The sequence below is a fragment of the Cervus canadensis genome, chromosome 1, assembly GCF_019320065.1.
Source record: "Cervus canadensis isolate Bull #8, Minnesota chromosome 1, ASM1932006v1, whole genome shotgun sequence".
Classification (NCBI taxonomy): domain Eukaryota; kingdom Metazoa; phylum Chordata; class Mammalia; order Artiodactyla; family Cervidae; genus Cervus; species Cervus canadensis.
Window position 1 is genome coordinate 108,754,066 of NC_057386.1, and position 25,596 is coordinate 108,779,661.

A 25,596-nucleotide genomic window follows, 5' to 3' on the forward strand; every position below is an offset into this window, starting at 1 on the left:
TGGACCAGGAGGCCGAGAGGGAGGCCGGGCCTGTGAGGAGGCCCTCCCCTGACAAAGGGCTCCAGGTGCCAACGGACAGATGGCAGGGCGTGACCCCCGGTCCTCGATGACCTCTTGTGATGAAAGGTGCACCCTCCTCAGGGTGCAGGCGGCCCTGAAAGCCAGGAACACCACAGAGGAGTTTTAAGGGCCACAGCGGTGCACCCAAAGTTGTCTGATCGGATGGGAGCAGCACCTCCGTGACCCTGACAAGCGTCCACTGTGGAGCCCCGAGAGCCAGTGGGAGGTGCGATGGAGCTCGGGGCGCGCTGCGCAGGGCCAAGCTCTGGACAAGGCGTCCTCCTTCCCTGCAGGAGAGATGGGCCAGCCCTGAGCCAGAAGAATCTCTCGGCGTGCGGCGGCAGCCTCCACGTCAGGAAGCGCCGTGTCCCTGTGTGGGGTCCCTGGTGGCGGGGGCGCCGCTCTGCCCAGCCCAGGGTCGGGCCCAGGCGGCCGGCGGGTGGTGCTGCGGTGCGGCTGCCAGCCTTGTCCCAGCGGGTCCCATCGGGGTGGTCAGGCTCTCGCCTTGCGCCTCAATGTGAGTGACTGGACACTCTGACGTCTTCCGGGCGGCAGAGCCGGTGAAAGCGCAGCAAAGCTGACTGGGTGGGGGACCGGCCTGGGCTTCCAGCCCGAGCGCAGCACCCACGCCCACTTCCGGCTCGGGGCTGTGCGGCCTTGGGTGAACGGCTTGGCTGCAGGTGGACCCGTCGGATTTCAGCCTAGTGGTCCCACCAGCGAACACGACCCTGGCGTTTGGGGAGCTGGAGGTCACCAGGAGCCAGTGGCTCTGCTTTGGTGGGAGGAGCCAGGGATCTAGGTCCCCAGAGGGTCAGCAGTGTGTCTGCCTGTCTGCTTGCTCAGCGGCCCGACAGCACGTGGGGTCCTGTTTCCCGATCACACCTGCAAGCCCCGCACCGGAAGGTGGGTTCTCAGCCACCGGGCCACGAGGGAAGTCCTGAGTGAGGAGCTCAGGCCAGTGGCTCCGGGCCGCAGTCTCCTTCCCGGACTGGACCAGGGCTTACCCAAAGGTCAGCACCATTCAGAGAAGACCGGGGTTCCACAGAAACAAACTGTGTGGCAAAGCAGTTGGGGAACTCCTGAGTCAACGGGGTCCCCGCACTACGGGATCAGAGCCTTTTCCGCACCTGCTAACTGCCTGGGTGGGGGCTGCGCACGCCTTGCTGGCTGAGCGGGCCTGCTCACAGCACCGTCTCGGTGAGCTCCGCACCTCTGGCTCTCAGCACAGGGCTTAGAGATGACGGTCTCCGGAAGGTCCCGCGCGCTGGTCTCTGGATCCCTCGCGACCCTCGTCACCTCGTGTTCGCGCCCTGTTTTGAGTTCTCCCCCACCCCAGCACCTCCGGTCAGGTCGTGAGGCCCCCGGGCGGCCAGTGGCCAGCATACCTACGCGTGAGCTCAGGAGCAGCTGTCCCAAGGGGACTGGGACCACAGGGGCAGGCTGGGGGCTGCCAGCGGTTTCAGCGAGGACCATGTTTATTGAGAATGGCTCATTACAAACGAGTTAACACGTATAAAAATCCCTGTGATGCAAAAGATCCCTTTCGCCGGGCTGGGGAGACAGCCAGCGGTCCAGCGCGCCCCCCCTTGTGCAGCCAAGGGGTCACGGCGTCACGTGCCGAGTCCTGCTGTCTCCAGCCCCGTTTTCATGATTTGTGTGTGAACAGGACATGATGGCGAGGTTTGTGTCCTGCCAGAGACCCCTCCAGGCAGGCAGTGTCAGCCCCGGGGGCAGGCAGCTCCTGTGAGCCTTCCAGACGGGTGACCTCTAGCCTGCGGCTTGCCCCGAGAGGCCCGCTCCTCCGCCCCACGGACAGCGTCTCTGATGGACGAAGGCACTGTGGCCTCTCTGTGGAGGCCGCTCCCTGGGCAGCCCCCGCCAGCCCGAGTACGGGCCTCACCCGAGGGCAGCCGCCCCTTTCTGTCCATGCCTCCCTGGACACCGCCACCCTCCCCGGGGTCACCTGGAGCCCTCACAGGGGCGCCCAGCCTGCAGCTGCCACGTGGGGTCCTCCCGGGCGTGGGAACCAGGGCTCCGGGGGTCTCGGGCCACCCAGGGTTAAGGCAACGGGGACGAGATGGGCCTGCAGGCAGTGCTCGCCTCTGAACCCAGGGCGGCTGCCTAGCCAGAAGCGTCTGCCTGTCAGTCAAGGCTGTCGGGTCGAGGAGCTGTACGGCTGGGTGGTCCTGGGTGGTCTGTAGCCCAGGGAAGGGGCAGCCGCCACCCCAGCATCAGGCCTCCGGCACCAGACAACGAAGACTTCGGTGTTGTGGCTGACGGGGGCATCCTGGCCCCCCGGCCAGAGGTAGCCCGGGGCAGGGGTGGGAGGTGTCCCACCCCTTTTGGGAATTACCCATTTCCCTTTTTTTCCAGGGGCACAGACCCAGGTTCAAGATGCAGCCCCACCGCTGTCCTGAGTCAGGTTCTGGCTGTGGCGAGAGGCCGGCCTGCCTGCAGCCCCAGGTCCCCTTGGCTTTGGAAGAGACCCTGGCCTGGCTTATCTGCCCGTGAAGAGAGGTGTCCGTGGTTCCAAAGTACCTGCAACCCCACTATTATTGTCTTGCTTGAGGTTGAGTCTCACCCCGCCAAAAGTGAAAACTTCAATCTCAAAAAAAACACCCTCCCCCGGCTAAAAAAAAAGACTTAAGTCTCACACACACACACACACACACACACACACACACACCAACCTCCCCCGGCTGAAAAAGGAAGAACAGGAGGCCGCTCTAGTCCACGCGAGGGTCCATGCTGTGAGATCCTCTGCTGAGACAGACCATCCGGCATTCTGTCAGGGGGAAGCCACAGGCCGCCCCCAGCCCGATCAGGCCTGCAGGCCCAGGGCCCCAGCACCCAGCCCTGAGAGGTGGGGCTGCCCGCACTCAGAGGCAGGAGGTGTCACACTGGGGGCGGGGAGCGTCTTTGGGGCCCAGGCCGCTGGCCCTGGCCCTCGGGGTGCCAGAAGGAGCCAGGGGCCTGCCCACAGCCCAGGTGTCCCCTTGAAGGAGGGCCGCAGGGGCCTGAGGGCTTTCTGCCTGAGGTCTAGCCCTCCCCAGGGGCCAGGGGCCTGGCCACCAGCCGCAGGGACTGGGCCCCCGGGGCAGGGGCGGGGTGGCAGGCCCAGGGCGGCAACTGCCTTTCAGATCCCAAGGAGGCTGGAGCCGGCACAGCCCCGGGGCCCAGGCTGGCTACTGTCTCCACACAAACAGACCCGCAGCGTCTCTCTCGGGGCTGGGTCCTGGGTCTGTGGGGAGATGGGCTCCGGCGTGCCCGTGGGGGCGGATGTCCTGAGCGCAGCAGAGCTGGCCCCAGGCCCAGGGGATGACGTCAACAGCCAGCAGGGATGCGGCGCCTCGTCCGAGCCCAGGGCCCAGGCCTCCAGGGACAGGGCAGGGCATAGCGGGCTCCCGCCGTCAGCTGTCCACGTAGACGAAAAGGATGTCCTCGTCCGTGCCGTAGCTGGTCCTGGCCTCCTCGAAGTTGCTGATGCTGGCGCTGCACATTCCTGCTGTGGCAGGAGGATGGGGCGGTCAGCGAGGGGACGCCCTGCCTGCTGCCGCTGCGGCCCCTGTGAGCCTGTCCTCTGAGCTTTCCCCGTTTCAGCAGGAGAAACAGAGGCCCAGAGGGGAGGGGACTCGCTGGAGGCCGCAGGGTGGCCCCTCCCTGTTCCCGGGGCCGTGGGGAGTCTGGGCGGGGAGCGGTGGCCAGGGCCAGGGCCCGGCAGACTTCCCTTTTTTTCTTTCAGCCCCGCTGCACAGCGTTTGCGCTCAGCCCCCTGACCAGGCTCCCCGGGCCTCCCTTTCTAGCGTGGAGGGCCAGCCTGCGGGCTGGGGGCGGCGGGAACTGTAGCCCTGGGGTGGGCCCTGGGTGGGGGCGGAGGGCTGGCCCGGACGGCCGGACGGGTGGGCCCCGGGGGAGCGGGGGCTCCGGGGAGAAGGCGGCGGGGGACCCGCCCGCCCTACTCACGGTCAGCGTATGCCGGGTTGTTGTAGAAGATGCAGCCGGCGGCCCGGCTGTAGCCGCGCAGCACGATGAAGTGGCCCTGGTAGTCGGGCGAGCGGCAGAAGCAGCGGGGCCCGCCGGGCGTGAAGCAGCAGTACTTGGGGGGCCTGGAGCAGGCGTCGCAGCGCAGCACGCCCGAGTTCACCAGCACGATGGCCACGTGGCCCTGCGCCAGGTGGGCCTGGATGTCCTGCACGCTCACCCTGCTGTTGGGGGGGCCGGGGTCAGGCGTCCGGCCTGCGCTCCGTGCGGGGGCCCGCCGGCCTCGTCACGGTGGCCGGGGCTCAGTGGGGTACCAAGCATGGACCGGGGGGCTCTGAGGGCGCCCAGGACACGCTGGGCCCACAGGCGCTTCACAGGGTGACCGTACAGCTCGACGGCACCCCATCTCTGGACCTGCCCCCCACTGCCCTGGTCTTTCACCCTAAAGGCTGCATTAGTAACATAAACAGGTGATTTAATTTACTTCCCCGAATCGGAACCAAGTAAGGCTTTACCGGTTTCTAAACCGAGTGCCTCTCTGAAAGGGTTATTTGTCTTTCTGTCTGAGGCTCCTCCTCGTGGCAGGAGGGGCTTCCCAGGAAGGGCTAGCTGGCAGCACCGCAGGGGAGCCCTGGGCCAGCTGGCTCTTCCAGACTCTTAGGCCCGGGCCCCTCTGAGACCACTGGGAGGAGGCAAGTCCAAGACTGATCCGAGGGGGGAAGGGCTGGGGGGATTCCCCAGTGCCCGGGGCCCCGTCTTCACCGGGGGGCAGGGGGCCAATGCCCAGCCAGCTGAGCCCTCCTAGCTCCCAGGCCCCTCGGAGGTGCGTGTGGGCACCTGGTGGCCGGGCCCAGCTCCAGCCCCGCCAAGTCGCAGGGCAGCCTGGTCTGACGCCGTGGCCGGGGAAGGGTGCCATGTTTCCACTGGGTCTCTAAGAGGAAGCAGCTGGCTGAGCTCCCAGCAGAAGGTATGACCCCGAGGGGGACTTCAGCCACCGGGAAGCGCGGGGCAGGGCTGGAGGGCGGGCCCGGGGTCCGGTCCTGGGTGCGGGTCAGCGTGTGGTCAGGCCGTGGGGGTGACCGCGGCGCTCACTGCGGGGGGCGGGGGGGCGGCCCCTGCTCTCCACGCAGCCTGTCAGGTGTCACTGAGCTAACACCGGCCACCTTGCCTTCCAACACGCGCTCACGTGGCCCGGGGACACGTGAGACCTTTTCCCTGTGCCCCGAGGGCTGTGTGCCTGGGTCACATGATCGTGAAGTCAGAAATCCGGGAGACGGGGGACGCAAGGAGAGACTGGCCGGGGGGGTCTGAGAGCCAGACGCCTGCTGGGCGCAGTGCCCACAGCAGGCTGGGGAGGAAGCTGCTTGCGTCCAGGCAAGTCTCCTGGGTCTCCTGGGCTCCCCCGCCCCGTGTGGAGGAGAAGAGGGTAAGGTCAGGCAGCCGGGGAGGAGGTCTGGCTGCCAGGCCTCCCTGACAGCTGACCCTGGGCCTTCCCCACTGCCCTGGATGGCTGCGCCAATGTGCTCCCCAGGCCGTCACCCCACCGCTAGGGTCCCTGCGCTCTGTCCCAAGGCCAGCACTGCCTGAGCAGCCCGAGGGCTGGCTCAGATCTGTCCTGCTCACCTGTCCGTCTGTCCCCCGCTCAGGATCCACCCTAGGTCAGAGTTTTGTGTAGACTAGGTCTCGTAGCCCCCCACCTGTTCCCATTTTATGGGTGGAAAAGGCTCAGGGGTCGGGGGCGGGGATAAGTCAGTGCCCATGGCCGACAGGGCGGGAAAGCTCAGGTCCACCCTTTCCCAAGGGAGGCTCCCCGCCGTGCTGGCCTTGGGGGAGCAGGTGCATGACGAAGGGCGGGGGGGCAAGGACACACAGACTCACCACTTCTCCACCAGCACCTTGCAGCTCTTGGCTTGTGCAAACAGCTGGTTCACCCGGGTCTCCTCTGTGTCAAAGTGCTTCCTGTAGAAGGACTGTGAGGGCACAGCAGCTGCAGAGGCCGCCCGTCCCGGCTGACCTCACCCCCCCGGGAGGACGTGAACAGTACAGGGGGCGGGAGTGGACACAGGGGCCCGGCCTGCGGGCAGCGGGACCACCCGAGGCTGGGAAGGATGCTTGGGAGACAGGCGAGCAGCAGGTGCAGGCCAGCACCCTGGGGGTGGGCGGCAGTCTGGATGCCACCCACTCGGCTCAGCCGGCGCGTGTTAGCAAAGGACACGGTCTGTTTGGCGCAGGGACCTTTAGGGGGCCAGGGCCCCCACGAGGGAGGCAAAAGAGATTACTCTGGGACCTTTCCTCCGCCTTGAGGCCACGCTGACCACGCCAGAGCCACCAGCCTTTGCCCCTGGCCTGGACGGTTCACAGGAGAGCTAGGTGGATGGGCGCTGGCCCCCAGGTAGTGGCCCTGTCACCCACAAGGCCGGCAGGCACTCTCTGCTCTGCCCAGGTTTGGAGCCTGGGCCAAGACCTGCCCCTGGGGGAGGCAGGACTGTTCTAGCAGGCCAGCAGAGTGCCCTGGGGTCTCAGCGAGGCTTTGCCACATTCTGTTTTTGTTGTCATTTGCTTGTGGTTTTTCTTGTGTGTGTGTGTTTGTGTTCTTTTCTTGACCTTTCCACATGCCACGTGGGATCTTAGTTCTCTGGCCAGGGATGGAACCCACGCCCTCTGCATTGGAAGCACCGAGTCTGACCCGCTGGACCTTCAAGAAGGTCCCTGGCATCCTTCCTTTTATATAAAGAGGAAAGCAGTAGGTTTTCTTTTTTTTTCTCCTTCCAGAACACCAGGGACCCAACTTGGAGCGGGCTGTCCCCGTAAGGAAGAAAACTGGCAGATGACGGCCGGAGGGAGACAGGGCGCCCTGAGGCCCGGCCGGCTGCTGCTGGGACAAAGGGAAGGACCATGAAGGCCGCCTGGGGCACCTCTGCAAGCCAGCAGGTGCTTCTGAGACAGGCGGGGGGGTGTGTGTGTGTCTCTAGGTGGGGGTGTCTTTGGGGGTGGGGTGCCAGGAGCGGCCCGGCTCACCACTCGGGGCCTGAGTGGCCTGCCCTGCCCGTGGCGTGTCCGCCCCGGTGCCCGCACGGCCGCGGCCGGCGCACCTGGTTCTTGTAGCCCTTGTCCACGCCCAGCGTCCGGGTGCAGAAGCGGTGTCGCACACCGAAGCGGCGCATCAGGTAGGCCAGGTCGATGGTCCAGATGCTCCTGGTGAGCTGCAGCTCCTGCAGGGCCCTCTCGAACTCAGCGTCGTCCAGCTGGCCCAGGTACCTGCGGGCAGACTGGCCGCTGAGCCTCGGGGGCGCCGGCGCGGGGCAGCCCCCCCCGAGGCTGCGCCCTGCATCGTGAACGCCTAGGTCCTGACCGCACGCCACCCGGGGCTGCCCAGACACCACGCAGGTCCTCGTGTGGGCCTGGACTCTGCACCTGACGTCCCTCACGGGCCCTGTGACTCTGGGCCAGTTGTCAGCCTCTCCAGCCTCATCTCAGGACCTTCTAAGCGCTTGGAACACATCTTGTCACCAATTCCCTGAGGATTAGGCACAGAACACCTGTCTTGCCTGGACTTCTGGGGCGGGGGGAGCGGGAGGGTGCCCTGCCCAGTGACCCCGTCTTCTGAGAGCCTGAGGTTGGGGGGGTGCATGAGGACCCCGCGTCTCGGCCGTGGGGGTCACTCTGTGGGGTGGGCCCGGGCACCTGTGACTTCCTGGCCGTTCCAGACCCCCGGCATCCTCCGGAGGCAGACCTGGGGGGCCTGGCCCGCCACCCCTCGCTTCCGCAGGTGGGGTGGAGCCTGGGTGGATGCTGGGCCTCCCCCAAGCCCCAGCTGGAGACGGCCACCCGGATGACGAATCCCGCCCGGGGCTCTCCCCGCGCGCCCCTCCCTCAGAGGGCCGGCCCAGCACACTCACCGCAGCACCATCCTGGAGCAGGCTAGGCCGCAGTCCCAGTGGTAGAGCTGCTGGATGACGGGCACCGGCAGCTGCACGAAGTCGCCTGCGTGGAGGAGCACGGGGTCACAGGGGCATGGGGGTCACGGGGGGGAGGAGCGCAGGGGTCACGGGGGGGGAGGAGCGCAGGGGTCATGGGGGGGAGCACGGGGGTCATGGGGGGAGCACGAGGGTCACGGGGGGAGCATGGGGGGGGAGCACGGGGTCACGGTGGGGAGGAGCGCAGGGGTCACGGGGGGGAGCACGGGGGTCACGGGGGGGGAGGAGCGCAGGGGGGTCACAGGGTGGGAGGAGCACAGGGGTCACGAGGGGGGGAGCACGGGGGGGGAGGAGCGTGGGGGGTCACGGGGGGAGGAGCCTGGGAGGGTCAGAGGGTGGGAGGAGCGTGGGGGGCGGTGACAGGCGGGGGGGTCACGGGCAGGACCACAGGGGTCACGGGGGGGAGGAGTATGGGGGGGGTCACGGACACTTGGCACAGTGCCCGGCCGCCAACCCACTCCCACTGGAGCCGCCGGTGCCCGCTCAGGTCCCACAGGGGCCACTTGAGGACCGGTCCACAGCCTTACCGGGCCCCCCAACCCATTCTCCTTGCCGCAGCGGCAGTCTCCCTGACATGCTGGTCTGGGCGGGTCGGCCGTATGCACAAGCCTCTGGTGGGGTGGCTCCCACACCCCCAGGACAAGGCCTGCGTGGCTGCCGCCGGAAGCCCACTGCCACCCGGCCTCCCCTCACCCTCCTGGGGCTGGAGCCTTCACGCACCCCAGGGCCTTTGCACACCCACTCCCTCCCGCCTGGACTGGCTCAGCCTCCCAAGCCGTGGAGCCAAGTCCTGTCTACGGACGTCACTTCATGACGCTGCCCCCATGGTGCACGCCCCCGCCTCCGTGGGCCCTCTCTGGAGCCCCTCTGTGGCTGGGGGCTCCCGAAGGCACTCAGCAGACGATCCTGTCTCAATTCCCAAGGCCGCTGACTGCACAGCCCCCAGGGTTACGAGCAGGGGGCAGTCACGTATCAGCCAGGGCTGGGCTACCCGGGGCGGAGCAGCAAGGGCCCGGCCTGGGCGCTCTGGTTCGGGCTCTCCTGCTGGCTTGGGCTGCTGACTTCCACATGTGGGCCGGGTCTGGCCGTCCCTCAAGTGCGGACTTTGGCCTGATTTCCCTTTCGGTCAACAAACATTTCCCCAGAGCCCCATGAGTGCCCAGCCTGCGGACTGGCGACTCGGTGAGGAGTGCCCTGGCCGACGGCACACACGGGCGGCGCAGGAAGAAAACGAGGGTCCAGGCCAGGGCCGTGCGGGGCACGCCTTCAGATGAGAACGCGGGGCCGCGCGGGGCCGTGTGGGACGCGCCTTAAGACAGGAGAGTAAGGGGCCGTGGCAGGCCCGCGGCCTGGGGGACCCTCCTGCCCTGGGGCCCCGGGAATGTGCACAGAGCTCAGAGCTGAAGAACCGGCCGTGACACTCTGCTAGTTCAGGACGCCCTTTCGGCTCCCGTGGTCTCCCCGCCTCGGGGGTCTCCAGGCGACACCCCTGAACTCACAACTGGCCCACGCAGAGCTAACCCCCAGTACCCCTCCCCACCCCGCCCCTACATGCACCAACCAGGAGGCCCGCCCGGGAGCCCTGGGGTCCATCCTGGCCTTGCAACCTGCGACCTCCTGCTGCCTGCAGGGGTCCCAAGCTCCTGCCCTCCCGTCTACACCCTCCCCTGCCCTCAAGGCCTGGCTCAGAGGACAGCAGGCTGGCTGTGCCCTCGCTCATCGGCACTCCGCCAGCCCAGGCCCACGCTGTGGCTCCCAGGAGGGGCCCCCGCATGGACCCCTGCCCTGCTGGGCTGTCCGTGCCCTCTCCGGAGCAGGGCCCGGGACTGCACCTTGGCTGCACTGCCACGGCCTCCGTGCTCTCCCGCCTCACCTGCAGGGCCCATGGAAAACAGGGTGGCACGGCTGAGTGCGGGCCGCTTGCTGGCCGAGCTGCCTGGCCCCGGGGGCAAGAATGTCCGCGGCACCCCTTTGGGGGTGCGGCCAGGAGCCCCGCCTTCTATCCGGCTGAGACCAGGCAGGGGCCAGGCTTCCCTCCCTCCTTCCCCTGGCCCCAGGAGGCCCTAAAAGGAACCCAGGCCACCTCTTGCGACATCTGCCTCCACCCACTGCTGCGGACTTGGCCCTGCGGGCACCGACCTGCCCAACTTCTGCCTGTCCTCTGCCCCCAGTCCCTCTCTGGCTTCGGTCCACAACAGCCGCAGGGGTCCCTCCAGTCTTCCATGGCCCTCAGGAGACAGTTCTTACCCCTTACGAATGCCTGCCGGGCCTGCCCCACTCGCCCCGGGGGAGCTCTCTTACCCTCGGGACTCAAGTCTGCCCCTTTTTGTCACTCGGGTCTTGACTCAAAGTCTTGCCCGCCCCGTGAGAGGCGTTTACTGACTGTGCCTTCGGGAGCAGGGGCTCCTTCACAGTACTCAGCAAAAGTGACAAAAACACAAAAAATAAAGACTTCCTGTCTCCCCGCTAGACTGTAAGCGGCCCGCGGGCAGAGAACTGGCTCATCCTATGCGCTGCTGTCCCACGCGTGGTGCTGGCTCGCCGAGGGCCCACTGTGGCGTGCTTGGCTCCGGGCACACGCGGTGTCGGGACTGAGCTCTGCCGTCCAGGTGTTCACGTCCCAGAGTAATCCCCCCCAGAAGGCTGGGCAGAGGCAGAGCGTCTGCAGGCTGCTGTCCCCTGGAGGCCTGTGTCCTGCCTTCTGGAACCCCTCCCGTAGCTACAAACTGCCTTCTTGTTTTTCTCTCCACAGGCTGTGTACTCCCCAGCTTTGGCTCCTGCATATCCCTCCATCCGGAAGGTTGTCCCCCATCTCCGAACATCCAAACGTGTCGGTCTCTTCCCCTCCATCTGGAGGACCGGAGCTGGTGTCTGTCTGCCCGCCGGACCCACGGGGAACTCCTCAGTGCGGAGCACGCAGCGTTTGCCCCCTCCGTTTGCCTCCTCCCAGCCTGGAGACCTTGGCAGGCACACTTAGACAGTGAATGGAGGGCGTTTTTGTTTGTTTTTCTTTCCCTGGAGGGGCCCGGGCCTCCGTGTCACCGCAGGACTCCCCTTCCCCCAGGCTTCCAGACTGCAGTCCTCTGTCCACAGCGCCTCCTGGCTCTGCGGCCCGGGTTCTGGCCCTGGCTGGCTGGGCCACCTGTGGCCAGGCTCCGACTCTCGTCTGTGCCTCCCCAGCTGTAAAACGTGGCACCGCCCGGCCGCTGGCTGAGGCCCTCGGGAACCCTGCCCCACCTCTTCTCGCCCTTATCTCTTACCCTTTGATCCTGCCCACACCCCTGAGGTGGTTGAACACCCGCCTCGGGGCTACCCCCAATCCAGGCACAAGCAAGTCGGCCAACAGGGACCCAGAGATCCTCCTGCGTCGGGTGGCGATAAATGCAGGCCTTCCAAGCCCCAAGCTGCTGCCAGATGCCTGGAGCCACAGGCCCATCCCACCTAAGGGCCAGGGTCTGCCTGGAAGGGGCTTTGGCTGGCAGCCGTCCTCAAGGAAGGAAGGCAGTTTCCTGGCCCTGAATACTTAAGCCATCGGTTGGCTCATCTGCTAAGTGCAAATGACAATAGGAACCAGCTTCACCAGAGTCGTTATGAGGATTAATGAGGCCCTGCATGTAAACAACTCCGGCAGACTGCCTGCTCAGAGAAAGCACCCTGGAAATGTGAGTCATTACTCCACTGAGGCCCCTCTGGAAAGGCAAGTGTCTGGTCCAAGATCACGGAGTGAGACAACCGGAGGAGGAGACAGCAAACCCCAGGGACAGCTCCGGACCCAGCTCCTTGCTGCAACCACGGTCATGTCCCACGGATGCCTCAGGGCTGGGGTCTCCCACGTGTGGGCAACCTCACTGTAGAGTTCATCGGCCCTTTCTCATCAACTGTGTGTCGCAGAGGGGACGGGAAACCACTGCTCCCCCCACCCCACTCAGAAAAGCACGCGGAGGACGGCCACGGAATTACCAGTCTGTGCCCCCATGCCCCCCAGCAAAGGAACTCAGGGGCCTGGGAAGGAGGAACTAAAGAAGGAAGACCCCATAGCAAGACAACAGGCAGGAGTCTGGGAGGCCAGGGGCAGGAGGTCCGTCACTGCTCTGCGATCCCTGCCAATTGCCTGCCCCCTCTAAGGCCTCAGCTACCGGAAGGGGGACAGGGTCGACTTTTCCCTCCTGGGAAAGGTGACCCCTCCCCCCGCCCCGGGTGTTCAACCAGGACCCTCCTTCCCTCCATGACCGCAAGCGAGAGATGCCCAGGGGTGTCCCTGCTCAGGGAGTTATCAGTAAAACAAACAAACAAATCTTAAGTGGTTGTGGTCGGCCGGCAGGCCCGGCCAAAGCGCACACCTGGCCAAGTTTCGCTCAGAGCTCAGCTCAACAGCCGGGCCGCGGCGGCGGTCGGCCCAAGGTCGCGCGGCCGGACCCTGCCCCGCGCTCGGGCGGGGTTCCCCCCCATACCCCATCCCCGGGGTGAGGGCTGCCCCCACCCCTGATCCCCGATCCCCGATCCCCGATCCCCGACCCCTCGGGTCTTGCCCCGCGCCCACTGCGATCGCCGGGGTGAGGGCCGCCCCCCGATCCCCGGGGTCCTGTGCCGCGCCCGCCCCGATCCACGGGGTGAGGGCTGACCCCGGTCCCCGGGGTCCTGCCCCGCGTCCACCGCGATCCCCGAGGTGACGGAGGGAGCACACTGACCGGGTTCGAGCGGCGGCCCCGCTGCCTCCGCGTCCACCTCCGTCCTCATGACCCGGGCGGCGCGGGGCTCCCATGGCCCCGGCCCGGCGCCGGCTGCAGCTCTGGCGTCTACTGGGGACGAGAGCGCGCGGCTCGCGCGCGCCGGCTTCCCGGGCCGCCAGCACCAGCGCCCCGGGGGAAGAAGGGGCGGGAGGCGGTGGCGGCCCCAAGCCCCGCCCCGGACCGCCTCCGGCTCCCACGCCGGCCGCCCCCCGGGCCGCTCCTCCGGGTCCCCGCTTCCCCTGTCCGCACGCCGGGGGCACTCGCCTCGCTCGGGGCGCCCCTTCCCCGGCGCCGTCGGCTTCCCAGGCTTCCGCTGTGGGGGCAGGTCCCGGCCCCGGGCCCCCGCGCCCGCCGCCCCCGTCGCCCGCCTCGCCGTGCAGCCCCCGTCTGGAGTCGGGTGCTGGGGAACGCGAGTCCCCCTCGGCCCGGGCCGGCCCGAGGGTCGCTGTTTCCGGCGGCACCTGGGTCCGGTCATCAGCCCCGCTCTTCCCCGGGCCCGGAACTATTGTACCCGAGCTCGGGTTCCCCAGCCGGCGCGATGAGGATGAACGCGAAGGAGAGAGACTTCGCCCGCCGCCACTAGGGAAAAGGAAGGGGGCGGGCCCTGAGCGAGGCATTTTGGGAACGCGTGGTATTCTGGGAGCGCGCGGCCCGCCATTCGAGCACCTCACGCCTTCGCAGTCACTAGAGTTCCGTCTACCCTGCCACCTCTGAAAGAGGAGACCGGAGCCGGTGAGGAGAGGGCCGCCGGGGCTGGGGCGGGCGAGGGCTAGGCCGAGGTACCCGCGAGGGGCGGGGGTCTGGAGGAGGACGCGCCGCCGAGGAGCTCTGCGGTGCTCGGGGACGGAGAAACGCGGGAAGCCCGGCCACCCAGACCCTCAGCGGCGCCTCACAAGCGCCTGGAAGTGCGTTCGTTAGCTTTTCCCCCGAAGTACTTGCTCTTCGGTTTCCGAACCTCTCCAGGCCGGTGTTTCTCCATGCAGTGGTCTTGAGATCGTTACTGGCTTGTGGCCACCTTCCCCCCAAATCCCTACCTGGGTGATTTCTTCTCAAAGCCCTTTGCATCTCTGCCTCCCTCCCCTTTCCAGGACCTGATCCCCTCACGCTTGAAACACAAGTTATCAAATTTCCTTGCTTCTAAATCGTGTTCGATGCATTTTGTAACTTCGGCTGCCCTTCCATTGGTTAGTCTCTGCTGCCCCGGTTCCCCCAGCTGCGTTTCAGCATTGTCCTCACCAACGGAACCTGTTTTTTTCCAACCTCTCCCGGTCCTTTTCTTCTCTTGACTACACATAGTTGTGTTCCACCCTCCAGCCGCCTGTTGACTGAAAAAATACTGCCACCTAAAAGCTGAGAATTAGGGTTATTAGGTGGGAATCATGAGGACTCCGAGCCCGGAAAACTGGATCTCTGGCTACCCCGGAAAACAGGATCTCTGGCGACCCCGGGGGGAGAGAGAGGTGGGGTGAGGTGGAGTCAGGCTACTTACAAGTTTGCGGCAAGGGGCAGGTAATCTGATTATTAAAAGATGACTGTTGAGTAATGAAGACCAGATCTCCTGCCTAAAGAGATTTAACACTTTTCTGTTATATGGGAGGATGCAGGAGTCCGGGCTTCCTGAAATCTTTTCTTTCATATGCATCTCAGCTCTCTGGGGCCAAATCCTGCTTTTTGGTTGTTCACGACCTAATTCCTCCTTTACCCTAAGCCGTAAGGTACGGGGGACTGCCTCTGTCCTTCTCACATCCCCCAGCTCCTCAGCACTTGTAGGAAGTAACGGAGGGCTGCCAAAAAGCCAGTATCGTTTTTACCTGGGCTTAGAAATTAGCATTTGGAAGGCTGGAATACCAAATGTCTGTGACGTGGCTTGTTTACTGGAGAGCAGAAGATGTTTCATTTTACAGAGGTTTTTGTTCTACACACCCATCTTGGGATTAAAAAAAAAAATCCACTTGCTTTTTTTCTCTCTTAAGTAGGTCAAGTCAGGGTTTTCCCTGATTATATTTTCTCTCCAGGATGAGCATTTCCTACTTGTAGCACATTGTCACTTTGTGAACACTTGGATATTTTCTCTTTAGCTTGATGGTGAAGTAAGTAGGTCAGAGAGCACTTAATGGGTTGAATTAAATGCACAGCCCCTTCTAGATTTGAGCTTCCCAGATGGCACTAGTGGTTAAAAAAAAAAAAAGACCTCCTGCCAATGCAGGAGATGTAAGAGATGCAGGTTCCATCCTGGGATTGGGAAGATCCCCTGGAGGAGGGCATGGCAACCCACTCCAGTATTGTTGCCTGGAGAATCCCATGGACAGAGGACCCTGATGGGCTACAGTCCACGGGGTCACAGAGAGTCAGGCGTGACTGAAGCGACGTAACATTCACACTCAAGGGACCTGTGGTGGAAGGAAAATGGGAGACAACTTTAATTCCCATTAGCTTTCCCCTGTCTAGCCCCCCTGTTCCTCCCCACCCACATCTTGCATGTGTTTGCCAGGTAGGTCTTCAAGCTCAGAATTCAGCTAAAAAAAAAATAAAAATAGTGCACCTTTGGCAACTTTGCTGAGTTTTCCGGAGTGTCAGCTTTGAGGGGTTGTGGTGTTTGCCACATGCCTTCTCGGGCTTCGAAAGATGAACTAACTGCTATCTCTTTCTCGTTGTAGGACTCTCTTCCTGCCAAGATGTCTATTGGCGTGCCGATCAAAGTCCTCCACGAGGCTGAGGGTCACATCGTGACGTGTGAGACGAACACTGGCGAGGTGTATCGGGGCAAGCTCATCGAGGCAGAGGACAATATGAACTGCCAGGTACCCTGCTCTGCACCTGAGGCTGGGGCAAGCCTGAGCCTGTGCCTTGGAGGACAGGAAGCAGGCGGCTGGGGGTCTTTTTGAAGTTCTTGGTCGGCAGTTGTTCGAGTGCCTGAGGTGTGCCAGGCCCTGTTACACGTACCAGAGAGGCGAGCGTTGGTGGGAGCCACTTGGAGGTTGAGAATATGTAACCTTTTAGGATTTAACTGCTTAGACTACTCGTCCTTTGTGTCTCCCAATCCTGTGGTCATCCTCTCACGTATTTTGGGAACCCATTTAAGAGAAGTAGCTTCAGTGGAGCTATCAGGTTCAGTACCCCCCCCCCCCCACAACGTGTTTGCATGATGCTTTGCAGTTATAAGATTACAGGACTCACCTGCTGAATATCACTCTGCTAAGAAGTGTCGGACCCACTGCTTGGTGCGGTTCCTTCCCCACGGCACGTGAACTCGTATAGCATCACTTTACAGAGTGTAGGACCCAGTTTCTACTTAAGAGCTTGGGCTTTGGAATCCGATGTGGGTTTGAATTTCAGTTGACTTTGGGCACGTTAATTACCTCAGTTTGCTCATCTGTAGAAGGCTGTCAGAGTTAATTCTGCAAGAGGTTGATTGGGGGAGCTGATGAAAGCAAAGGGTAAAGGAGAGACAGCAGGAGAGCTGTCAGTCCAGGGCGCTGGTCTGACACAGAGACGGGGTGGTGAGCAGGAGAGCCTCAGACAGTAACACCGCCCCGAGGAAGTCTCAGCTCAGCCAGCATTGCTAATGACGTAAATAAGTTATGATTCTTCAAACTAGTGTATCTTATGAAGGATATTATTCACCCAGTACAATGGTGTGAAAGAGTGTTTAATGTGCTAAAATGCCATGACATAAGTGGGGAGATACAGAATTACACAATGTTCCCAGTTTTATGGAAATGAGAACCAGGCTATAAAGAATACATTAAAATGTTTTTAGAAGATTTTGAGAAAGACCCACATGAGTAGTTGCTTTTCGGTGGGGAATTATATGTGATTAAATTTTTTAAAATATTTTTCTCATTTTGAAATGACAATCGTGTGTTAAGTTTGTGATCATCAAAGCACAGTAAATGTTATGTTTAAAAAAAAAAAAAGTAAGGGCCAAATCCAAAATTTCACTATACTTAAAGCAGTGTGCTTCCCAGATGTTTTGGTGGGGAAGGTGATGGTTAATGGATTCTGTGAAAGTGATGCTTTGCAGGTGTTGGCATGCTCACCCCTTCGGTGACAGGTCAGTGCGGACCATTTTCTTGGCCATGGCATGATGATCTGTGGAAATCTCCCGAGGTGTTTTCCCGAGCTCTCCTGGAGAGCGGGCTGCAGTCCTAGCAGCCCTTCACTGCATGCCTTTGTGTCCGTTTGCGTGTGCTTCCTCTCGCCCAGAACCCCAGCGTGGAGTCCATTCTTTAAGCTGCAGCGCCTCCAGTTTCTTCAGGTGTGCGGGCTGTCCCAGCCCAGGGCCCCTCGGTGCGTTTAGCGGTCAGCTCCCGTAACAGTTGCTCCAGGTTTGCTTTTTCACACCGCTGATGACTTGGTGAAGACTGGAGGCCAGGTGTTTTGTTAGCATGTCCCTTGATTGGGGCTTCTCTAGTGTTTTCTCCTCATTAGGTTTGGGTTATGTTTTTTGGGGGGTGTTGTGATTTTTGTCTCCTTGGGGCGTCACTTGGGCCCGAAACGCCTGTTTGCTGCTCGTGGGTGTGAGCCGTGATCTTCCGGTTGAGGTGCTGTGTATGCTCTCCTGTGTGTGTTCCTTTTCCTTTTGTAACTGATGAGAATTTCCTGGGGAGGTTCTGTAAGTAAATACCCTGTAACTTTCTGTTCCCTACTCTTCTCCCAGTGGTCAGCCCTGCTTCCTTCCACTGAAGATTCTTGCTTGAATCTTTGTGTTATTACAACCCTTCCAAGAGTAACTTCTCTTCTCCATGACGCTCTGTGTTAATTGGGTCTGCTCTGTGTGCTTCTCCTACACTCCCCGTTTCTTCATTCGTTTGTTCTCCACGTGGGCTCATCGTGTCCGTGTGTTTGTGAAGGGGTCGATCCGTTGCTGTCGTTATTACCCCAGTGTGAGCAGGCTTCAGCCGGGCGGACATGTGCCGGTTGTGAGAGCACTCAGTGTGAGTGCCGCTGATCTTTTAGAACGGCCTGTCCGGGTTCTCAGGGCGGGCTAGAGGAGAGGCGGCCTGCGGCAGAGAGCCCCCGAACACTGCAGGCCGGCTCGGAGTGCCCTTGCCCCTTCTGCAGGTCGGGGGCTCCAGCAGAGGCTGGGGCAGGGGCAGTTAGCACTGGGAGGAAAGCGCAGGCCGGGGTAAGGTGACGACAAGCGTCAGGAAGCCGGGAGCCAGTGCTCCGCTGTGCGATGTGGGCGTGACCCGTTCTGAATAGACTGTGATCCCTTTCCACCCAGAAGGCTGGTAGAATGAGCTGCCCTTTCTGTTAAACCTGGTGCCTGTTGAGATTGGCACGGAAAGGTTTGTGTCACCGTCCCAGGCCCAGCCAGTCTGCTGTCTGGATTCCCCTCCGGCCATCCCCCACCGTCCCACTGCGGGCATATGCACCAGTCCACAGGCTGCAGGGGCCTCTTAGTCTCAGCGACGGCCCTGCTTCTGAGTCCTGTGTGAGCTCTCGCCGCACACCCGTCCTGTGTTCTGGGCCATCACGTGCGGGCATGGGTGACAGGTGTGGACGGCCCCGCGTCTGGGGTACTCATGACCCTCAGGATGCCTTTGCAGCCCGATGCGGGGGCATGCGAGGCTAGGCCAGGCCGTGCTGAGCCGCTGCAGTTAGTTTACAGCGGGGCTGCGGGTGGCAGGATCGGGGCTCTGGGGCCAGGCCCAGGGTTCCAGTTAGGAATCTGCATGCTGGCCATTAGGCCTCGGGTTTTTAATCTGTTACAGTGGGAACTCGCATACTGCGAGGTTCGAGGTGCAACCCTGCTCCGGCGCACCCCGCTCCAGCACACACCGCCGGTGCTCTGGAGTCCCGGCTTCATCTTGTGACGTGCGCGTCTGTGTATCTGGTCTCCCTGCCTCCAGCCAGGGCTCGCCTTCACACACCCTGCTCTCTCTGCTGGTGCCCGTGACCTTACTGAAGAGGGCGGTTCTCTTGCAGATGTCCAACATCACGGTCACATACAGAGACGGCCGCGTGGCTCAGCTGGAGCAGGTGTACATCCGGGGCAGCAAGATCCGCTTCCTGATTCTGCCCGACATGCTGAAAAACGCGCCCATGTTGAAGAGCATGAAGAACAAAAACCAGGGCTCGGGCGCCGGTCGGGGAAAGGCGGCCATCCTGAAGGCCCAGGGTAGGTGCTGCGGGCGTGGGGCTGTGACGGGCGGGCGTGTCGTGGTCTTTTAGGAAGGCCCTGTGACCGGGGCAGCCGGCTCCACATCGCTGTCCCCACTTTCCCTGCAGTCTTAGGGATCCCTGGGCCCCGCCTTCTCTGTCTTGCCTCACTCGATCCCACTCAGGACGTACGCAAGATCCACAGGGGCTCCGTAGAAGAAACATGGGTTCTCAGATCAGAGTGGATGAGTCCGCTGTGGTGACTCTGCGGGGAGCTTGCCCTGAAGGGCTGGGGTGTCTCCTGATGCCCAGCGTGAGCAAGAGAAGTGTGGGGAGGGGTGCTCTCAGATCAGAAGTCAGCCATCTGGAGCCATCTTTTACCCATTAAAGGAGGCCAAACGCAATTTTCCTTTAATACGTTCCAAAAGTGGGACGTGGTCTTCCAAGACATGGCCTAACCTTTTTCTCTGGCTTAGCCCACTCAGTATTCTGTGTTGGGGTCCTGAAGAGTTCTGCTGTGTTGATCAGCTAGGAAACAAATGAGTCGTTAGGAGCAGTCTGAGTATCTATCGATGAAGAGCCAGAAGGTCCCTGGAAGCTCTGTCAGGTCCGTAGCTGCAGCAGGCCTGTCCCAACACAGGTGGTCTTGGAGCTCGGAGGGGCCTTTAAATTGCCCTCCAGAAAAGCCGGCCAGAGAGCCTCCTCGCCCCTCCCGGCGGGGACCGCAGCCCTGGACCTCCGTCCTGGGGAAGGCAAAGGCCGAGCTGCAGCTGCTGTTCCCCGCTTCCTCAGGGGCCGCTCCCGTCACTGACTGCAGGCGCCACGGTCTCTGTCTCTGGGAGGCGCTTGCCGGTGGGTCTGCTGGTGCCCTCAGCAGGTGGCCCGGTTCTCACAGGCCCGCCCTCCCTCTTGGGTCAGCTCCAGGCTCTGAGGAGGGCGGTGAGGCTCCAGTTAGTCCAGAGGCCGGCAGGGTATTGTCTCCTCTGTGGACCTGAGTCTCAGAGAACGGCGGTCTTCACCGAGGGGTGGTTTGGGGTTTTCATCTATGGTTCCCCCGCCCCCATCTGAAACATTTTACACATGCAGAACAGCTCAGAGAACAAGATCCCTCGCCCAGATTTAATAGACGTTAACACTTAACATCTGTTTCAGAATTTTATGTGTGAATTAAATGCGTCTGTAGTGTTTTGTTCGCTCACCCTGGGGCAGCTCTGAGAATTCATCTTTTCTTTGGTTCCCAGACGTGCTCCCCAAACCACCTTCTCCACAAGGCCCTACCCCCCAGATTCTGGTGGACGGGTTCAGGGACCCCTCTCCATCTCTGGCCGGGGCTCTTTCCCCCGTGAAGTGTGACGGGCGGGCTTGCTGCCGGACTGGGGGGCCTTCAGGCCCCTCTTGGCCAGCGTCATGGGGCCCTGGCTCCTCTGTGGTGAGAGTCTGCACTGACCTGCCTTACCCTTTCTCTTCTCTCCTTTCAGTGGCTGCGAGAGGGAGAGGACGTGGAATGGGACGTGGAAACATCTTCCAGAAGCGAAGATAAATTTTATCTGTTGGACAGAACTTTGCTCTTTTTTTTTGTTTTTTCTTTTAGGTTATCTGGGTTGAGATGCGTGCCTGTGAATTATGTCCTAGGTTATCTGTTGACATCATTTTCTTTAGATGTGGGTAAAATGTTAAACTAAATAAATATGGTGGTTTTTTTCTTTTTGAGAATCTGAGGACTCTGTGTTCCTTTTGTAGTTTTTTGTTGTGTTTGCTTTGGCCGCAGCTTAAGCTTTGACAGCCTAGGAGGTGTCCTGGGGAGGTGCCAGCTTGAAGGAGCGTGGTTATTGATAAGCTCAGGGGCCACCGTCGCTTGGAGGGGCTCTGAGGGCGCACGGGTTCTCTTGCCAGCGCGCGGGCACGTACGTGGCAGCGCTCCATCCGGCAGCCTCTTCGGGAGCACCGTCAGCTCAGCTTGAACAGCAGGGCACACAGGGTCCTGCCCTGTGGGGAGAAACCAAGACCCAGGCCTTGCAGCCTGGGAATCCTGGTGACTCGGCACCGAGCAGAAGTAACCTAATACTAGAAGGTCGTCCAGAGAGCCCCGGTGGCTCCTGCGGAACTGGCTTCATAAGCAGTTTTGTGCTGCCCCGGGGGACAGGTTCCTGTGTGTTTATCGGCGCTCGGCGTGGACTGGCACAGCGGCGGCTGCTGACGCAGAGACGGGGGGTGTGACACCGGTAGCTGATGGCAGCCCCGAACGGGAAAAGCAGCGTGGAGAAGAGAAGTCGGACACCAGAGGGGCCAGCAGGGGCCCTGTGTAGGATGAGCGGCAGAAACGAGGCGAGGGGGTCTGTCATCAGCCCTAGAACGTTGCTTGTTGGAGAGATGTTCCAGTGCTGCGGGGAGAGGAGATCCCCTAGTGAGCTTCTATCCCGAGGTCAAACACGACCATGAGGTGGCGGCCCTCAGATCAGCCTGGCGTGTGGGCAGTGCCCAGGACCGACCCCCCAGAGCTGCTCCAATAGGTTCAATGAAGGGTGGCTGGGGGCGGCTTCCAGCGAACTCACTGTGAAGGAGTTAGTTTGCTTTCAGTGTGACCAAGAGTTCATCTGTTTCTGATAAGAGGAACAGGTCGGTTGAGATGCACATGGAGACTCCCCTAGAGATACGGGCTCGGGAACCTGTTCTAAACCGTGCCCTTGCTGTCCCCTCCCAGTGATTCCAGTTCAGTATATCCAAGTCCACGTTCTGACCCTGGTCTAGAGTGTTTTGTTTTATGTGATCATTAACTTTTTTGGCCGTGCCCCATGGTTTGTGGGACCTTGGTTCCCTGACCAGGGATCAAACCTGGGCCCTCAGCAGTTGAGGCCCAACCACTGGACCACCGGGGAGTTCCCTGGAAGTTTTATAAAACAGTAAGTTACCCTAAAACAGCTTTATAAACAGTTTTGTATCCCGCAGTTTAGGAGAAAAAGATCCGTTACTCACACTGAAAGAGCAGACAGTTCTGGGAGGAATCTCCCCCGCTGCCTCTGCCCAGCCCTCTCAGCTCCGGGCTGGTTGTCCGTTTTTGCTTCCGTGTCTCCCGTTTAAACCTGTTTGCGTGGCTGCTCCTTGATGTTTCGTTTCAGGCATTTATCTTCCAGCTTCTCTGTCCCGCCTACCGACGTGGACTCCCCGTGGCCCATCTCCCTGATATTGTAATTCTGAGTAGCTCATGTTTGGTGTTTATGTTATTAGGGATTAGGGCCGGGTGTTTGATTACAGCTGAACCAGGTGGTAGGTGGGATCACTTTCATGCAGAACTTTCTCTTCCCTAGAATTAATAATCCTCTTATTGGGTCGGCCAGGAGGTTTGTTTGGGTTTTTCCGTGATGAATGAACCTTTTGGCCAACCCAGTACATTCTTGCTTGCTTCGTTTTCTGTCTGCTTGTTGCCAGTTCAACCCCAGACTTGTCTAAAGACATCAATACCGCCTCTGTCTGGTCCGTTTCTTCTCAGCTGGCCCCAGGCTGGCCCGGCTTTCCTCTGCTTGCTGTTAGGGGCTTTCCTCTGTGGAGGTCTTCTGTGGTGCCTCTGCCATCGAAGGGTTACGTGCCAGAAAGCGGCTTGTCCTCACACTCTGCTGAGGGTGAGGCTCAGGCGGGAGTTCGCTGCTGTTGGAATATTACAGGCATTGTTACCCTTCCATCGAGTACCCTGTGCTGCCGTGGAGAAGTCCTGGGCCGTTCTGGGCACTGACCTTTGTATGCAACTGTCCCTCCTGGCTCCCGGTTCCGGGATTCACACCAACGTGCCCCAGCCAAGGTCTGTGGGTGCATCGAACTGGGCTGTTGCTGAATGAACCTTTTCAGAACGGACTTTAATCCTTCATTTCTGGGAAACTTTCTTGAATTACTTGTTAATGATTTCCTTCCTTTGGTTTTCTGATTTCTCTTTCTGGAATTTCCATTTAGATGTCGGATCTCCATGACTTTGCCTGTTTCACTTCTTTCTCTCCCTGCCTCCCCTGTCCCCCATTGTTTTCTTGGTCTCCTTTGTAGATTTCTCCAAGTTGATTCTCTGAAGGTCCCTTTTTCTTTCTTTCCTTTTTTTTTTTTTTTAAATAGGACCTCAAGCCTTCCCTGGGGTCCGGTAGTTAAGACTCCACATTCCTACTGCAGGGGAATTCGAGTCTGATCCCTTGTCAAAGAATTAAGATCCCACATCCTGCACAACCCTCAAAAATGAAAATACATTAAAATTTTTTTAAATAGAAAATTGCCGTTTAAGAAAAACAGTAAGGTTGGAAACAGCATGGCATGGTAAAGAAGATACAGGTCAAAGGATGGCGTTGTGGAAAGATAACCGGACCCCGACTTAAGAGATGGATTTGAGCCTGACTGTGTCCACTACCAATTCTCTCTAAGCCTCTTACCTATACCAGGGACGTTCAGACTCAGTTGATTCATTGATACCATCTCTGCTTCTAGACACACCTGCTGAGTTTTTCATAACCTTAAAAAAAAATAATAAAGGACACAGGATTTTTTTTTTTTTTCCTGCTTCTGGCCAATATGGAAACTTATCCTCATGCCTAAAAAAAAAAAAACTCGGGGCATTGAAGGAGAGTAACCCCTGAGAGATGGGAAACACATGAGGTGGACTTACCGCCTGGTGAGAGCTTCCAGGCCGCGGCAGTGAGGGGGAGCTGGCAGACTGCTCAGGTTGAGGAGTCAGTTGAGAATCCAGAGACACCGAGGCAGCTCACATTCAGAGGACAAAACAGCAGGGAGAAGAAAGCCACACAGAGGACCCCGGAGGTCTGCAGAAGGTTTCTCTTAAATACCGGTCAGTACACAAGCGAGGGGAAGCCGGCCAGGGAAGACACCATGGGAAAGACGTGGCATCACCCAGACGCAGGAATAGCTCCTGTCCCCACCAGCCAGAGAAAAGCCTGACTCAGACAGTGGGTGGACTGTTAGACCCAGAATCTTATTCTAGGTATAACGGGACAGACGTGGAGGTGACACTTCCCAGGCGCAGGGGGCGTGCCACGCTGCGCGGGGTCACCCGAGGAAACCCCAGCTGGGTCAAGGGCAGGAGGGGAGTGAGGGCCCAGGGCCTGAGTGTGGAGTCCACGGGGGAAGCAGGGGTGAGGCCGGGTAGGCTGGTTTGAGGACATCTGGAATTGGATGATTTGAACAGAGCGGAGGGCTCCGAGCTATAGGGGTGGTGTCCGGTTGTGTGGTATCTGGCACGGAAGGTGATGGCTTTGATGGGTGAGTTAAATAAAGGTGGTTGGTTTAGACTTTGGTTAGTTTGTATGTGAAAGGCATGCTGTGCAAGCAAGCTGCTTACTGTCTCTAGGAGTTAAGTGGCTCTAGGAGGGGCAGTCTTTAGTGAGGCTCCAAGATTTTAAAATTTTTGAAATACTCAGTAAAAGACATTTAAACATGGGTAATACAAAAATATGATATTTTTAAGACAAGTATCCAGGAAAGTCTTGCTTCATATGAACTTGGAGCCCTAGATTGAGCATTGCTGTGGACCCAGGTAACAAATGATAAAAACAGGACTTGAAAGGATCAAGCTGTGTCTAGGTCAATTAACTGTATTCTCCAACAAAGCCCCAAAGGATTTATAAGAACATAAAAGTATCTAGCACCCTACAAAGTGAAACTCACAGTGTCTGGAGTCCAGTCAAGGGTTACCATGCAGAGCCAGGAAAGCACAGCCCGTAATGAGGAGAATAATCAAAACAGACTAAAAGAAGGAGCAGAGAAGGTAAGATGGTTGTTTTAGCTCTTTCGTACATTCAGAAAGTTACAAGACACACACATGGAAAGTCTGTAAAGAAGGACAAGAGGAGTGTCGTGGGAGGAGAGGGAAGGAAAAGAGAAGAAAGTTCTCACTGAACTTAAGATTCAGGGTGGGATTCATAGCAGATGAGACGCTGCAGAAGAGAAGGTCAGTGGATGTTAAAGCGTAGCTCCAGAAGCTCAGCTGGTGAAGACCCCACCTGCAGTGCAGGAGACCCTGGTCGATTCCTGGGTTGGGAAGACCCCTGGAGGAGGGCATGGCAACCCACTCCAGTATTCTTGCCTGGGAAAGTCCATGGACAGAGGAGCCTAGTGGGCTACAGTTCATGGGGTCGAGAAGAGTCGGACACGACCGAGCGACTAAGCACAGCACACATCATAGAAACTATTCAAGAGGAAACATACACAGAGAAAAGGGTTTGAAGGGCATTTCCCTGGTGGTGCAGTGGTTAAGGATTCTGCCTGCCGGCGCGGGGAACACAGGCTCGATCCCTGGTCCGGAAACCAGGGTCCCACTTTGCGGAGGGACAGCTGAGCCCCTGCACCACGACTACTGAAGCCTCCGCGCCCTCGAGCCCACGCTCTGCAGCTAGAGAAAGCGCACACGCGGTAACGGAGCCGCTTCAACGACAGCACAGCCAAATATATGAAAAGAACTGTGGGACAATTTCAGGTTTCCTAATATATGGGTAGTTGGAGTCTCTGAGGGAGAGGTGATGAGAGAGACAGAAGAAGTGTTTGAAGAAATAATGGCCCCAAACTTTCCAAACTGGATGAAAACTATAAACCCACAGATCCCAGAAGCCAAATGAACTCCAAGCACCAGAAAATGAGATCCAGGCATGTGTCATAATTCAAAACCAGTGATGAAAAGAAAATTCTAAAAAAACTGCTAGAGAAAAAAAGAAATGTTATCATCAGAAGAATAGGAATGACATTTCTCACTGGGGACCATA

At 60.0% G+C, this 25,596-nt stretch overlaps 2 protein-coding genes and 1 long non-coding RNA gene across 8 annotated transcripts; 2 read left to right on the top strand and 1 right to left on the bottom strand.

Moving 5' to 3' along the window:
• Window positions 1–1,517: 1,517 nt before the first annotated feature.
• On the bottom strand, window positions 1,518–13,318 carry GUCD1 (guanylyl cyclase domain containing 1). Of its 6 annotated transcripts, none has more exons than XM_043434622.1 (6): window positions 13,013–13,318; window positions 7,941–8,025; window positions 7,134–7,299; window positions 5,920–6,011; window positions 4,024–4,262; window positions 1,518–3,565 (listed from the first exon to the last, which is right to left on the bottom strand). In XM_043434622.1, the coding sequence occupies exons 1-6, from the start codon at window positions 13,221–13,223 to the stop codon at window positions 3,471–3,473; spliced, it is 888 nt and encodes a 295-aa protein (XP_043290557.1). In that variant the 5' UTR covers window positions 13,224–13,318; the 3' UTR covers window positions 1,518–3,470. The 6 variants fall into 6 exon arrangements, with proteins under 6 accessions (XP_043290557.1, XP_043290551.1, XP_043290543.1 ...); XM_043434616.1 differs by having other exon boundaries at window positions 1,518–3,562; window positions 4,024–4,265; XM_043434608.1 differs by having other exon boundaries at window positions 4,024–4,265.
• Window positions 4,881–10,892, top strand: LOC122419820. Its single transcript, XR_006263042.1, has 3 exons — window positions 4,881–5,008; window positions 6,814–6,972; window positions 10,771–10,892. It is a non-coding gene; the product is annotated as an uncharacterized LOC122419820 (long non-coding RNA).
• Window positions 13,319–13,330: 12 nt separating the features above from the next.
• Window positions 13,331–20,566, top strand: SNRPD3 (small nuclear ribonucleoprotein D3 polypeptide). The gene is made up of 4 exons (XM_043434660.1): window positions 13,331–13,480; window positions 15,406–15,549; window positions 18,680–18,872; window positions 20,332–20,566. Exons 2-4 carry the CDS (start codon window positions 15,424–15,426, stop codon window positions 20,391–20,393), a joined length of 381 nt encoding a protein of 126 aa, XP_043290595.1. The 5' UTR covers window positions 13,331–13,480; window positions 15,406–15,423; the 3' UTR covers window positions 20,394–20,566.
• The last annotated feature ends 5,030 nt before the right edge of the window (window positions 20,567–25,596 follow it).